The following is a 16,124-nucleotide window of genomic DNA, read 5'->3' as shown; positions in this document are numbered from 1 at the left end:
ACAAGTGACATAAGGTCAACCCCCAGCAGCATCTCTGTCAGGAAGCAGCAGACAGGGAAAAACAGGAAAGGGGGTAGGGGTGGGGGGTACCTGACTGACCATCCTATGGAAATGGCCTTGCATGAGTTGAAAAGAGGCTGAGGTTGAAAGACCAAACTGAAGGTCTTAACTACAGAAAACAGAATGAGATATAGACAAATGGAGTTTTGTCCATTGCTGTTCAATGGAGCATTGTGGTAAGGGGTGTGTGTATGGCTTCTAATAATGTCTAATGAACATTTAGTCAACAGAAAAATGCTACAATTCCAACACCCGTGCAGGGCTTTATCAGTACAGATGGTGCAGGTTTTAGGTTGTCTGGGCCCATGGATGACCAGGGGATATCATCTTTAAGCCATGTCACAAAGACCACTGCGTACGTTTTTGCGCATATTACATGGATGACAATTGGTCGTACGTGAATATATATGTAACAAGCGAGAAGCTGTGGTCTTTGCGTGAAATTTTCAGATGTATCACGAATGAACCACGTTGAAACCACGGAAGAAGTACGGATAAATCACTCAAAGAACACGTAAATCAACGAAGAACATAAACCGTGTGATTATTGCGCTTTTTATATGCAATTCAGTTGTGATTCATGGGTCAATTACTTAACTTTTAACGTGATATGTGCGCCGTATACGTGATGTAAAAGTTATACATCGGTGGTACATGCGTGAAAAGTCCATTAGACATATATGGAACGGTCGGGGAAAGCTACATATTTGCATATGTACAAAAATCAAGTACAATCGTGTAAGATTAAATGTAACAATTGCGCATAAACTGCATAGAATGCGCATAAACTGCATAATTCTCAACCGGCCAAAAATTTTGAACAACTCAAAACCGAAATCACATGAAGACCCGTTGGCCGAGACCCTGGATGGACATTGACGAATGACAAACATTTATAAATTATGTATATTACGCATGTGTCATGAAAGACCAAAATTTCATACATGTAAAATGCGCAAAATGTTCATAGTGGCTGCGTGACACGGCTTTAGGGTGAGCGCAGGATTTTTTTTGCATTTCTCTTGAGGCTTGTGTGGCCACCTCAAGAGGCGTCAAGAAAATGAAACATGCCTGCCTGTGATGTATTTGTAAGGATAATAAGAGTTACACACTTAGAACATACGGGTGATGCTGTTGTGATGTATATGCAGCAATCCAGTTGGTAGTGAGATGTTACATATGTAGAGCATAAATCATTTGGCCACGTATAAATGTTTATGCACGGGGGTGTGCACATGCTATATAAGATGTCCATGGGATGACCACACAAAGATAAAAACCCTTGTCCAGGGACGGGGAATAGGTACGCAATGGGCACGCAGGGAGCACACACCTTTCCCTTGGGCATGCTCCATGCGTAGTGCGCATGATTCGGGGTGGGGGCTGGTGGTCCACAACTTTGATATTTTATGCAGACCACCTGCGTATCTGGCACAGATGTGCCCATTTTTTTTTGTCCGCATCCATCTGTGAGGGCAGTTGTGTCTTAAGTTTTTAAATGGGAGAAACCTCACTGGTTGAAGACCAACCTGCTTTTCCTTTACAGTCTTTATCACACCACTTCTTGATGCTTGTTTAAATCATGTTTTTGCGCTCTCCTATTTATTTATTCTTTTTTTTAAGAGGAGATTAAAGCTTGGTTCAGCCATATCTTCTTTCAACAGTCGCTGTGCCATTGCTGTATAATCCATTCAGTTGGCTGCAACATGGATGTCCTCTAATTAGAGTTGACCGTGGGGGGTGGCCCTTGGGCATAAAAGGGTTCAACAAGTTGTTTTGCTCCCCTACTCCCTTCCATTAGCACACCCCCACTTCTTACAGTCTTGTAATTCAGACTCCTGTCCCCCCCACCCACACATGGAAGCTGGAACTTATAACTGTTGTCCTGTTTGCTTGATTTGTCTCTTAAATTGTTTGCGTGCATTTTTAATGCGTCGATGTGAGGACCAACGTCTGATGGATGACATTTCAGCCATCGTTTACAGAGCATTAGTCTGGTCCCGTCAACAAGACATTTTTTTTTAATGGCATCAGTAGAAAATGCATGGTATAAACAGACTGCTGTGTGGGGGTTTTCATTTAGCGCTAATTATCTTTGATCAACATAAATGACAGTGCCAGATTGTGGTAAGTAGAAGGTCAATACCGGACATGAGAAATAATAAAGCCCACCCCAGCAGAACTAAGGACGGTCGGTGCCGTGACTTCTAGCTACATGTGTTGAGTTTTAATGTTCTTGTGAAGGGAACACACACTCATGGCAAATGTTTAAAATCACTCAGTGTATGTTCACAAACCCCTTATAGGAACAAAAGCCTCCTCTCCTAATCAGAGCAGAGGGATCTAATCCGGCTCAATTCATTTGTTTTTTTAATTAGATTAGGAGGTGTGGCGCAAACGCTTGAATAATCTTATCTTTTTGTAGGAAAAATAAAAAGAGGGCATTTGTTTCTGGTGAGTTTCGATACTGATTAAATTATGAGGATCTCTATCAGTGACTGGTCTGATTTGTTGTAAAGATACACGCCTCTGTAGTTCAAAAGTTCAGCCTGTAGAAAAAAAAGGTTGCATGAGATGCTGCACATGTAATGCTGCGTTCACACTGACCGCGATGAATTTGTCTCCTCCGCCACTGTTTACGCGATGCTTGCCCAAAAATGTGTAAACTAGACACTGTGGGAGGAGCTACTGTCTAAAGATTTTTGCCTCATCGCTTCATGGAAGCTTTGACTGTATATTTAATTTACAATGAATGGAAGACGAGAGATCAGATTTATTTATTTTAAAGTGCTCTACAAATGTATCGGTAGGCGCTTCGCCATGTCTGGGTTCATGTGATCATTCAGATCTGATGAACCCAGAGGCTACTAATGATCATAGCGTATATTCAGACATAAACTAGTGGTTGTTGGAGACTGGAGATGAAAGCAAAATGTTCACGATGAAGACTTGTTTCGACTGCATCCCGTCCTTGATGGCAATCGACGATTGAAGGTTGTACGACAAGAGTGTACGGAAAAGACGATGGGTTATTCGGAGGTTGGCATTTATTTTTTGCGACATGTCCTTATACATGGAATTTTTTGGAATAGAAAATGGGCCGCTACTAGGAGATATAAACAGTAATAGACACGTGTCGCCTTCATCTACAGCTGAAACTGTGACTGTAGAAATCCATGATCGCGTATGAACCTGCCTCAGCCGTCGGTGGGAGCGGCAGAGCCCCTGGTGGCAGCTTTAGATGATTAACGAGAGGAGTCAAAACAATACATGCTTCACATAAGAGGCTTTATAATTGTCTGATAACTTCAAAAGGGTTTTTGGTTGTATGGCTGGCAGCAGTTTTGAACAGCAAGTTGATACATGGGTCTGAAAGCTCGTTCTGGGTTGGGACAGTGGCTCTATTTGGAAGTCTCGGGTCAAAGTCTGGGAAACTGGCAAAACGATTACAACAAAAAGCAGACAAAAAGTTGGACGCATGTCAAGAGTGGGCAACTAGGACAGGTCTATTTTTGAAAGGTAACCTACAGCCACCTATGAGCACTGCCAAAAATTGGCTGGCATTTGTTTTTTCATAAGGGTTAACGCAGCCAATGTCAACATGCAAGCCTTTAGTGTTGGTACGTTGTTGAGCAATTGTACTACCATCTGACATTTGTTCACAGAATAACAGAATCAAAGCAAAAAACCATATATATATATATATATATATATATATATATATATATATATATATAAAATGTGTCAACAGCCTTTGTATGCGGTTGTATGCAGTAGCAGAAGTACGTGCTCAGCCAAGCGTGGCTGAGTCGGGACGACCATCGGGAGGGTTGGCAGCAGCGAAGTAATCATTTACAAGACACAGTATGACTTTATCTCACTTGTAGTTCTCTGCTAAATAAAAAGCATGAAACAACAAGGCTGGGAAAGAGTTTTTTTTCTAATCTGGTTGTATTTGCATTAGATTAATGGATAGCCTCTCTTTGGGGCATGCCCAAACAGCTTTTAACACTTCTGTTACTGTAATGTTGCTCCTCATGGACGCTATGTTAAAAAGCTGGATAGGAATATCTTTGCCCTTAAAAAAAAAGAAAAAAAAATCTGATGGTGAATGTAGATAAATTGTATTAGATTTGGAAAACTTGTTCTAAGCTCCTCAAACTGATCCAGACTAAACAGAAGGTCCTTTAGGAGTTGCTTCCTTCATCTGTTGAAGGGAGCAATGACAGATTTATTCCCCATTCCTTCCCTTTGTTCGATTCTTTGACAGAAAAAAAAACCCAGAAACAGTTACCACCCCCCTGATTTGACTTTGGTTCCTTGCAGTTTAACTGGAACTGGAGAGATGAGTTCAAGCTTACATAAGATACAATCACCCGGAGCGAGACGAAGCTGACATGTCGGACAGATGGAAAACTTTGACAACTTTCTGAAGGAAGAAGAAGAAGAAAAAAAGATTTGGTTTTGGTTTACATGAGTCAGCTGGGACCTGTGCGAGCTTGTGGGGGAGTGATCCTGCAGGAAGGCGGGGTTGATTATTCCTGTCTGTGTCAGTGTGCTTCCACCACCCCCCCTCAGCACACAGTGGTAGTAAACACACGGAGTCTCCTTCACGCTGGTTCGATTCAGTCTTCTATCCCATTTACTGATTTTTTCCCCAGACGCTCTGGACTATTTTCAGGAGCTTCAAAGGTCTGGGACAAGTTAGGTTGGCGGCTGGGACTCGAACCGTCACCTCCTGCTGTCTATTGTACCTTTGGGGATATTGATTGGTTCTTCAACTGAAACTTTCAGCCTGCTTTTTCTGGGAAGCATTTTTCTATGGCAAGTAATTTCTTTTATACATGTTTAGTTTTTATCCCTTATGGTGTTTTCTTTCTCATATTTTTGACTTTACATTGACTGTTTATTTAAATACTGATATGTGAATATGTCCCTTTTTATTTGTATGTAACTTATTGTCATTCTGTTGTATTGTGGCAGCAAACTCAGGTTGTTGTTGTAAATGACAAATAGTTCTCAGGCCTGGAGAAATAAAGGTTTAACTAGTAGAATAAATCAGGGTGAAAAGGACTCTTTTCTGTGACAACGGCTCACAGACTTGGAGTAATTTCTGAAAAAGGTGACACATGTGGAGCTTTTTTACTTTACAAGTTAGTGCTATGATTTATTGAAGCAATTTATTGATTATGAAAGGACTTTTTTTTAGTGGTTTTTCCTGCCTGGGAGGAAACCCGACAGCAGCACATCTGTAGCAGCTCAGAGCAGCACTTGAAAAGTCTGATTGTTCTTCTGGGTCTGGCTTTCTCACATCTGCGTTTCATATCGGGCTGCCTTCTCCGCGGTACACGACACGCCACGGTGCTTTCTCCCTTTCATAAAGCAAACAGTCAATTTCCAAGTCAAGACCGCTTTCTTTTTCGAGTCAGCTGGAGCTTCACTTTTAGTGGGAATACCCAGTTCTTCTTTCTTTTTTTTCTTCGTCTCACTTCCTCCTTTTTTTGGTCTTTCTCTGCCCCTTCCTGTCAGTGTCTCCTCCTCCTGCCCTGAAGCCATGGATTGGAAGACTGCTGGTTTGTTTGTAGCACAATCCACTTGGAGTTGTCTTGGTTTATTATCCAAACACTTGACTTTACAGAGATTGACACTCAGGCTTTCGCAGGTTTTAGGCGCACTGCTTCATCCTCACGTGGTTGTAGAAGATTTCTCGTCCTTTTGTGACATCATAACGTTGGATCGTTGGGTTCTGAGAAGTTTTAAAATGAGCATTTTTGTCTCTCGATGTTTCGTTTGTGAAACCCATACCCTTTCTTTGAGAAGTTTCCAGAAAATCTGACTGCATCCCTTTTTCTAAATCTGGAAACGGAGCAGGAAAAATAAGGAGGCGCGATGGATTTTTTTTGGCCAGACTCCACTTCAGTACGAAACACATCAATTCACTTTAAAGAGGAGCTAACATTTCCGGTGGGCCTTTTATAGCAGACGGTGGTTACGTTTCCCCTTTACTTCTCTTTTTAAAGTGAAAGAAAAGACAAATGAAGACACATTGTTCAAAAAATATACATATTTTAAATATTCTTTCTGCTTTGCAATGCTGTTTACATCAAAGTGCTTGAAAGTAAAATGAGAAATAATCTTCCGATCATTGATCACTGTGTCTACACAGATGAGGAGAGTGTTATGAAATGTTCTATACAGTTCCTGTAATCTTCCCGGCCTCTGAGTCCATAAATGACTCGTACATCTTGACCTGGAAAGACTCGCTCTACGATCAATTCAATCCTTTCTAGGAGTTCGCTCCATTGTTACTATAGAAGAAAAGTTTGAAAATTCTTATATGGTGGTTTAGGCCTGGCTAAGGAGAAATCAAGTCGCTCGGTGCAAACATGCAGTTTACAAACAGACTCCACGCCTCTATTTCGGATCTGTTCGAGACCAACAGACGGCGTGCGTGTTTCTGCAGCAGATTGGTAACATTATGGCTGCCACCACTTCTCATAAGCTGATTGAACATTCATTAAACCTCTTAACTGACTCGTACCGTCCAGTCAAAGCTTAGTGGCGCTCCGAGGCTTAGTGGTTTTTATGAACAGCAGTCTGCAAAACTGCTTTAAAGGTATATACTTTAGTTACTGACTGGATATGGTAAGTCAGTATGCGTAGGACTGTGTTTTACTAGGCTTGTAGTCAGTTTGTCTAAAAAATTGCAAGAAAAAAGAAAAGTTTTTTCAACTCGCACAAACTAATGAGAGCTAAGCAAGAACTCTGACGCAAGTGCTTCACCTCTGGTGCCGCACCAGAATTGGGTCTGAAAAATCAATGATTCCAACATATCTTTACCAGGAGAATGTTATATAAATTTGCTAAATCCACGAACCAGTTTTCTTTCAAAGCAAACTATTTGGTCTGAGACACAGCTCTTCCCTAACTTTTTAATGTAAGAACTATTTATTTTATTAAAAGAAAGTTTAGTCTTCCTTTAGTTTAAGCCATTGTTTGTTCAAATACTGTTTAGTACAACAAAATAGCTTTTGAAATGAAAATGGTAAAGCGTGTGGATTGATTTGTAAACCTATCAAATAAAATGTACTTACCTGGTTGTAGTTTTGAAGAGAAACTCAACCCTATTCTGGAGAGAGGCACACTCTTAAATGACCTAATTTGGGGTATTTGGGTTTCAACTTTACCAACTCGTCATCTTCCATTGTCACAGCCTTTGTCGTATTTTTAACTGCTAAGTTTCCCACTTAATCGTCATGTAAGACCGCAGTTGATTGATGTGTGTTGCCTCATAAATGAAAGCAAAACCTGAGAGCAGTTGCGTAGGTATCTCTTCCTCTCATCTGGAACTTTGCCAATTGTCATTAACACCTGCAACTGCAACTGTGGAAATTTGGTTCTTTTAAGTTGCACTTGTGTTTATTCACCACAAAAAAGAGGAACTGATGCCCCCTAAAGGGTCTTTGTGAGGATCTGGTACAGAATGAAGGGGAAATCGGGGCATCAGTTACCAATGAGTCAGTAAAACCGGCCGTTTTTACACGTCATGAAAAAAAAGGGCGCAATAGGTGTGTTTCCGGGTGTTGAATGTGGCGCAGAAGGACTCTGAGGGCAGCCGTGTACAAAGGTAGAGCGGTCGACCTTTGATCAAAAGTTCGCAGGTTCGGTTCCCGCCTATGTGTTGGAAGAGTCTTTTGACAGTGAACCCCACTTTGCTCCTGGTGGTTATAGGTTGGCACCAGTGTTTAAATGTGTGTGTGTGCATGGGTGATTGGAACTGTGACTGTAAAGCACCTTGGGCCCTTAAGAAAGGTACTAAATCACTGGATATGAATACACCATTTACCATAACTGTACTACCGTGTGGAACAGTTGATCATTTTCCTTCACCACCCTGCTCAGCTTCAGGACAGATGGCACAGGAAGGAACCAGCGCTGGGGTTACTTAACACATGCAACATTAAATGACTGAAAACAATTTGAGCCTGTGCCAAACATGTCCCCAACCACTTTGATCTCCAGCAAACTTCCTTTTTTTCTCTGTTCGGAAATCCAGTTAGTTAGTGGCTCATGGCTAATGGAATTCCTGCACTGTTTAGGCAAGTTGGCCCAATGAAGCATGTATAGGTCGTATGGGGTTAAGAACCTTTTTTTTCCACAGAGACCGCAGCAAAACCTGGCTCTTAAACTCTTTAGTGGAAGTCGTTCTACATTCAGAATCTGTGTCGTTCCATGCTAGGTTTTTAAGCAACAAAAGCAATAAGCTCCCATCGTCAATGGAAATTGTAAAATTGTGTAACAAACCAAAGCAATGTCCTCTATCTGTTCCTCCCCAACAGGCCCCAGAGAAAGATCCCTTTCAAAATAAAAGGCACCTCTGGTAATTAGGTGACCAAAAAGTACACACAGAAACCAAACATTGCAGCCAGTCCTGTGGATAACATTGACTGTCTTACAGAACTGGACCGAGTGAGTGTCACATCACCCACAGAAAATGGCTTATTTGTGCCTCCAACCAAATGGACATATTTTTGTACAGCGCCATGTCGGAGCCACACAACACCAGCAAGCAGTGACTGGTCTGAATGGGCCTCATCCAGTAAATATTCTGTCAGTAGTTAACAAAAGTCAAAATCATTGGGAGCATTGTTGTTTTGGATTAAACCCAGAGAGTTTCTAGTATAGAACCCGGAGGAGTCCAAACTGTTGGGTTTGGCCACAAACTACTGGCTTGCTGCTTCTTGTTAGAATCCAAGTTGAACAAACAAAATGGGTAGATCAATCAATCTGTAGACGCCGAGTTCAATATTTTTTGCCCTAGAAATATTTTTTTTAGTTTGTCATGGTCTAGAAATGCTGCCTGGATCGTTTAGCAATTGTTTCCCTTTTTTTTCTGCCTTCACAGTAGGAATTTGCATGTTAGAACTTGGATGGATGTCATTTTTTTTGGCTTTAAGTCCAAGATAAGCATAAAACGCTTCTGGTTTTTAATTACTTTTTTGCCTGAATTTCAGGGCAGCTTGACCTGAGCTATCAACTATAAAATTCTTGTTCTATTTACAGTTTTTTTCTGCAAACTAGGTGTACTGTTGATTCTCTTCAGACTTCCCTCATTAAATGTCTGCAAATGTGCCTTCATTACTGACTGGTATCTTCTTCTCTTCTCACACATCAGCCCACTTTTCTTCCTCCTTGATAGCAACCACCACTTGGTTCTTTTTCTCCTGCTCTTCCCCATGCTTTTAATTTTATTATTATTATTTTTTTTGCATGCTTTGTTTGTCCTCACTGCACTGTTGTTCTCCAAATTGTCTGTTCTAATGTGCTCTCAAAGACATGCAGTTAAACACAGTAAATATGGTTTTTATTTGGGATGGAAAGGAGAAGAGATGCATAAATATATCTAGTACTATGACTAACTGCAGTATCGGTTCAAAGCAACACAAAATGATTTTAGTGAAAGGTCTAAAATTGATAAAGAAGTGAATAACCAAGAGTGTAGTTGATTTGCAGTTGTACACTTTTCTAAACATAAAATAGCATTTAGATCAATTTTATGTCGAGAACTATTTTAAATTAGTTGGGACCAAAGTTAAATACCCAAATCTGGGTTCCGGATTAAAAACTTTAATTTAGAAAAGAATTAAAGCTTTTACTCGCGAAAATCCTGTCCATTAATTCCTTCAGCTTTTGGTTTTTATCCTAAACAAACTTACAGGATTCTTACAATTGAAGGCAATTTGGTGTGGCTGTCTTGCCCAAGGGCACTATGACTGTGAAGCCTAGGATTTGCACCAATCAACTAATTGCCAGACAGCTGCTCAATTCTCTGAGCCACAGCCACTCCCAGTTAAATGCCCAGGTATCTTCATTTCAAAATAAAAGTTGCATAGATTTGTGTTTTGTTGGCATGGCTCACATGTTGGAGAGGTTTAAGGTATCAGATGGTTGGTTTTGTTTAGCCTTCAGCCAAAGCATTTGTCCCCGAAAATGTCTGCGTGTGGTCGGCCTCTTTTGGCCGGACGTGGACTGCGAACCGCAGGTGAAGCACTTGCGTCAGAGTTCTGGCTCAGCTCTGATTAGTTTGTGCGAGTTGACCAAAATCTGTCTGGATGCTCGGCTGGTTTCCCACAGGTTTTGAACAAGACCGTGCATGACTGTTGATGGTCGAGTGCTAACCAATCGTTTGCATGTGTGGGAGTGTTTATGGGAATCCGCCAGCGTGGTGGCAAGAAATAGGCGAGCGGCGCTGCCTCCTGCTACCACTCCGAGCATGGAACAAAGGTGCGAAAACATACCTCACTGCTGAGGAGAACCTCACAGCTGCAGGAGGGATGAGTTGCATGTCAGGGCAGGACCACAAAGCATCCCTGTCTGTTTGCACAGCATGAAATTTTAGCTCAGGCAAATTCTCTGCATCTGTATGTTGCATGATTTACGAACAAAGACATTCAGCGAGATACACTGGGATGGAACAAGTCTATAAATCCCATGATAAACTTTTGTTGTTGTTTTCTCTTTCTGTGATTGTAGATAAGTGGAACAAAAACCGGGAGCTGAGTATGTTCTATGGGTGTGGGCCCATTATGACCAACAGCTGTGTGTGTGTGTTGTAATAGAAAGGCAGGTGTGGGATTTCTACGATATGCCAATCAGAGATGAGCACTTTATTATTTTTTTTGTCTTTTCCTTTTTGCCTTCAAGTCCAATAAATCGATGTTCCTCACATCAATCCAAACACTCCCACGCACCTTTTGTCTTAAACATACCGTGATGTGCACACTCCAAAACTAAAGTTTATCTACTTGGAGCTTTGATCTCCTTTCCCTGCAGACATGGATATTTCTCAGGTAAATTTATTGAACAAATGTTCTTAACCTTTCACCACTCCCCAGTGTTTTTTAGTGAAAGATTAGTGCAGAATTCTTTCTAAAATCTGCTTCCACTGTCAAAGAACAGGCTTTCAATGCAGACGGCATAATGCAGATGCTGTAGATCTAAATGGTTTGTATGTATATTATCTTTGCGCATCCTTTTAAAGAAATTCCTGCCTCTTTTTTGTTGCTTGATTCAATGTGTGTTGCAAAACACACTTTGTTTTTTGTGCAACTTCCATCAAGTCAGTCTAAGTTCTGAATGTTTTAACATGCAGTGTTACCTCGTTTATTGCAGGAATTACGTTCCAAAAATAGCCAGTGATGGGTTAAACCCGCAAAGTAGGGATATACAACTCCTCACAACAAACTTTATACACTTTTTTAAGACAAACATGACCATTTTCACACTTTTCTCTTTTGGTTAAACTCTCAAACTTCAAACCTTCATTGAAAAATAAGTCCAGTATTATAGAATAATAAAAACACAGATCTAGTTGTGATTGAAGATTTACGCAAGTTTGGAAAACTAAACACATTCCATACAGGCGACACAGCACAGAAGAAATTGATTGACAAGGTCTACAGCCAATCAGGATGAAGAAAACAGTGTTACATTTTTTTTTTTTTTATTCTGTGATTTTTAGCGAGACTGCAAAAGGTGAACCGCGTTAAAGTGAGGGAACACTGTACTGCAAGGACACAAGTTTGCTGAAACTGAGTTGGACTTTGAGTTTTTCAATTTGTGATTCATCTTAACTGCACTTTTTACATTAACAGCCTGACGTTTGTTCCTAATGAATCAAGACAACTGTTATATTTAGCAAATATCCTGGACCATTAAAGGACAAGACATACCTTTCCACTAACTCAACAACAGGAACATTAAACACAAAACACAACAAACAGGTTGATTATTCTGTAGATTTGAGTAGATTTGTCTTCCCTGCTAAGAAAAGCTTGATATTTTGAGATGATCAGGTCAGGTTTTATGTACAGGTATGTTGTTGAAAAAAAGCTTTCACCTGCACAAAATGAACCATGTTACCTTAAAGTAGACCTAGGCGTAGGCTTTCTGTGACCTCTTAACAGTTTTACTGGTCACACATAGTTTTTAGATTTGGTTACTAATTTCAAAAGGGAATTTAAATACAAGGCAGATTTTAAATCTGCAATAAAATAAAACAAAAAAGACAAATGATTAGGGCTGGGTATCACCAATAATTTTGAGAATTTATTTAATTCACCAGAGCCTGGATCGATTCAATTTGTCTTTTGTTTTTTCAATCCAGTCGATTTAATTCAATTTCATTTTGAATTTACATGGTTTACACATTCAGACATATTTGTATAGAAATATACATCAATAATCTGTATATGTTTTGAAGATATTAAAATGTAATTAGCAATGTATGTGTGTAAATTATTGATATATTAAGCTGGGATCACTTCAGATCGAATAATTGATCCTATCAGCTTAACCCTACAAACGAACAAAGTTTTTGTATGAATAAAGAACATTTTCTAATAACTTTTCTACTCTTTATCTAACATTTATTTACTCTGACATATCCAGTGAAGTATGCACTGACCTAACAAGAGCTGTAACAGTCAGTTGCCATATATGGACGTTCAGTGTATTAAAGAACGTAAAACAATTATGCTTGAAGTATAAATGATCCTTGTTGAGTCTTCTTGTGCGCGTCAGACATTTAGAAATAAATTCAGTCATTTAAACAGATCTACGTTAATACACTCTGATTACACAAAGATATTTCAGCTCCATCCGTCATTTCCAAATATTTTACATATTTTGCTGGGGTATATAAACTTACGGGTGTCCGTAAAACTGCCTGCCCTTAGTTATTTGACATACTTGGAAAAAGACTGTATCTCAATCTTGACAGCATTTTGATGACTTTTCTACAAGCAGCTGGAAAACCAGAAATAGCAGAAATGTTTTGATTTAGGACTTCCTTTTTTATGTTGATGGATGCCCCCCCATTTAGGTTATTCTTTTTTTGGATATGGCAGACAAAAACTAGCAAACAATTCCCTATTGGATCATGAGTCCTACACAGAGTGCATTGCACATCATATCTAGATTCTTGTGCATCATGAGGTAATTTGTCCCATTTCTTCATGACATTTCACCTTTAAGCTCCTGTGAGTGTTTATTTTTCCTTGGCTTTCTATTTCCTATCTTTATGTCTGTGTGAGGCAAAGGCAGCCTGCGTGTGTGCGGTTTCACAAGTGCGAGGTGTGCTCTGGCAGGACATGTTGTTCTGGAGGAGGGCGGGGTGAGCTTTGGGCTCGGAAACGTCCAGGTCTTCTTCTGCGGCATCGTCTTCAAAGCAGATGTGTGATGGAGGGGCCTTGAAACAGTCGGTGCCACTCTCCGAGTTAGAATTCATCATTGTGCTTCCCGTGTTTGCACCGTGTATTTCCAGGAACAGGCGTGTTCAAACGCATTTGGAATCTGGTCAACGAAAGTTGTGTTGTAGAGTCTACGGTCTGGTGTAACTGCTCAGGAGCAAAGCTGATCCAAAAAGTTTACTATGAATACTCATTTGAATTTAAAATACAGAAAATAATTTTAATTGAACTCAATGGATCTGAATTTTAAACTGGTTGAAGGAAAACATTGCTTTTAAAATGACAAATATACATTGACATTTACCAACAGACTAAACTCTAGTCTTGTGGTTTTTGTTGTTGTTGCTTTTGTTCTTCTTTCCTCATCTGGACACATATCTCAGGTAATACAGTAGTCTTCTATTGCAAGGGTTAAGTTCTAAAATCAACCTGTTATAGGTAAAATCCATAAAGTGGGTTTCCACATGTTTCAGGGCTGTAAAACACTGTACTCAACCTCAGTGGATCAACGGGCTTTTGTTGAGGTGGTTTAATTCGTGCTATTACGAGATGTAGTGAAATCAAGTCATTGTGATTCCTTACTTGAAATTTTTTTCAGAAATAAAATGTGAGAGGACCATACATGGGGTAAAGTACAGCAAAAGAAGGCGTTATGTGTTGTCTAACGGCTGTATGACAAGAAAGATTTCTCACTCCCTAAACGGTATAGACTAGTCTTTGGTTGCGTCAAAAAAATAGTCCAGTATGTGCATGTGCTTAATCCTTACTCATATGCACTCTAAAGGGGGTTGAACTGTCCGGGCCTGTGGAGCATTGCAAAAGGAGAGGCCAGTTCATGGTGCATCTAAAGGGGGGCGCAGGTGTGTCTTGGTGAAAATGTCGTAAATGTATCGTGAAGTATTTGTAGGGATACTGTAAGTTCTATACACTTATACTACATGGGTGATAATGTTTATGGTACACTTTGACCACACTCTAGTCACAACTGCCCTCATGGGTGGATACATGCTGTCTGTGAGTGAAAAATAGGCAAATCCATAGGGGACACACAAGGTGCAGCACGCCTCCCTCTCACCTACTTCACCCTTTACCCTTGCATATTTTATCTCTTGTGCCATCTTATCTGGTCCACATAACCCCACCCTTACATTGACATGTTATCCCTATCAGGACAAAGGTGGATAAAGGTGAAGAGGATTTCACGTAATTCACAGACACCAGTGAAGATGACATATCATTGAAGAAAAAAGGTTCAGCGCACTGTCTTGTGGGGTCCAGATGACCCAACTCCCAATATTAAAGTGCCTTGAGTGTTATACATGTTCACTATGACCAGCAGCATGCCCATAGAAATAAATGTGCATGAACAATTTTGCTCTACGACCCTGATATTTCATGTAGGGTCCCTTTGCCTGCAGTTAAAACTGGTTGGCTAACATGGGCTTCCTTCTTTGGGTGGCTGAGGTGAGGTGAGATGGGGTTTGGAGCTCTGGAATCGAGATGTCAGCTCCAAAACTTCCACCTCTCTATAAAGACCAGAGGTTAGATGTGGTTTGGACGTCTTGCGACGATGCAATTCAGATGCTTTTCTGGATGAAGTGCTGCCAGCAGACACTGAAAAATCCCAAGAACTAGAAGGGGGTGGTTGGTCAAATGCAGGTCTCGGCATTTGATCTGGAATCACTTAATTCAGCTAATCAACAGCAGGTAGGGTCGCTATAGCTGGAAAAGCAGAGTTGTAGATCAGAGCTAGGCAGCCTTGATCCTGAATTCTGTCATGCTTAAAGGTGTAGGAGAATGGTTGGATAGACTGAGCTCCGCACCAGCAAATTGACTTGACTTCCCCTTTTATGGATGTCTCCACATTTGCAGCTTCTTAATAGAAGGACATGAGTTCTCCTCTTTGATTTGTTTCATCCAGGTAGCTTTTTGTTAACTTTTGCACATGCATTTCTTAGCGTGTGTGAACGAAGCTATCATCTTGATCTTCATCAGTGGGAAACAGTCTTCTTCATCAACAAAAGGGCTTCTGCTCCGTTGATGCATGACACCGCCCTGCAGCGGGCATCGGGATGCTTGGAGGGCACGATGTGCACGTGCCACGCGGCTTTAGATGTGCTGAGCCAAGATGAGGCCCAGGGATAGGACGGGTGGTTGTGTTCTCAGCTGTTGAGGACAACACAAAGGCTGTGGTTTTCGTCTGCAACAATGCAACCCCACACAGCCTGGCCAATCCGGGCTGATTTGAGAGCAGGGGTGTAGGGGACACATGTCATTCGCGTGCTGCCCAGGCTGCATTTGCAACCCCATCCGCTGTCCAGCAGCTTCCTCGCCATTCCCCTCCTCTTTCCTGTGAAAAATAAGTCCAGATCCGGGATCATGTGGGTCAGTTTGTCAGCACAGTAATTGATAGGAATGCTCACTATCTGAAAAATGTCTTCTCTGCTCATCCTTAAATAAAACCCAGGTATCTGTCATGAGCGTGAGATTACAAGCTTTCCCAGGTTTATGTGAGGTTTTTTTTTCATCCTGTTAGCAGATCTCCCCCTTCATTCATCCTGTGATGCATTCGTTTGTCTTGGCTGAAGCAGATTTTTCTGTTCTCTGCAGCTGCTTTAGTTACGACAGGAATGCGAACAGCTCGATAGTGAGGGAAAGCTCACCTATCTTGTCTAAATAAGGCATCTGACTTTGTGGCTGGGCCACTCCTCACAGGAAAGCTACCACCCATCTGCAGACACCTGGTTTAGATCGTGATGGTTGACCTTTAACCTGTTATTCAGCTGTTACCTGAGGTCCCAGAGTCTTTAAACT

General features: G+C 40.9%; 1 protein-coding gene across 5 annotated transcripts in view; it reads left to right on the top strand.

The window, feature by feature from the left end:
* Nucleotides 1-16,124, top strand: part of plekhg5b (pleckstrin homology domain containing, family G (with RhoGef domain) member 5b) — a 90,801-nt gene that overhangs the window by 42,251 nt on the left and 32,426 nt on the right. The window contains exon 1 of one of the 5 annotated variants that reach the window (XM_023956885.2): nucleotides 4,613-4,884. The exons of the other annotated variants lie outside the window; for them this stretch is intronic. Within the exon in view, the coding sequence (XP_023812653.1) occupies nucleotides 4,882-4,884 (3 nt within the window). The 5' untranslated portion in view covers nucleotides 4,613-4,881. Of the gene's footprint in view, nucleotides 1-4,612; nucleotides 4,885-16,124 lie in introns of those variants that run through there. 5 annotated transcript variants of the gene reach the window in all.

The sequence above is a fragment of the Oryzias latipes genome, chromosome 7, assembly GCF_053564925.1.
Source record: "Oryzias latipes strain Hd-rR chromosome 7, Olatipes_Hd-rR_3.1".
Classification (NCBI taxonomy): domain Eukaryota; kingdom Metazoa; phylum Chordata; class Actinopteri; order Beloniformes; family Adrianichthyidae; genus Oryzias; species Oryzias latipes.
This window is presented reverse-complemented; position numbering and strand designations above follow the sequence as displayed.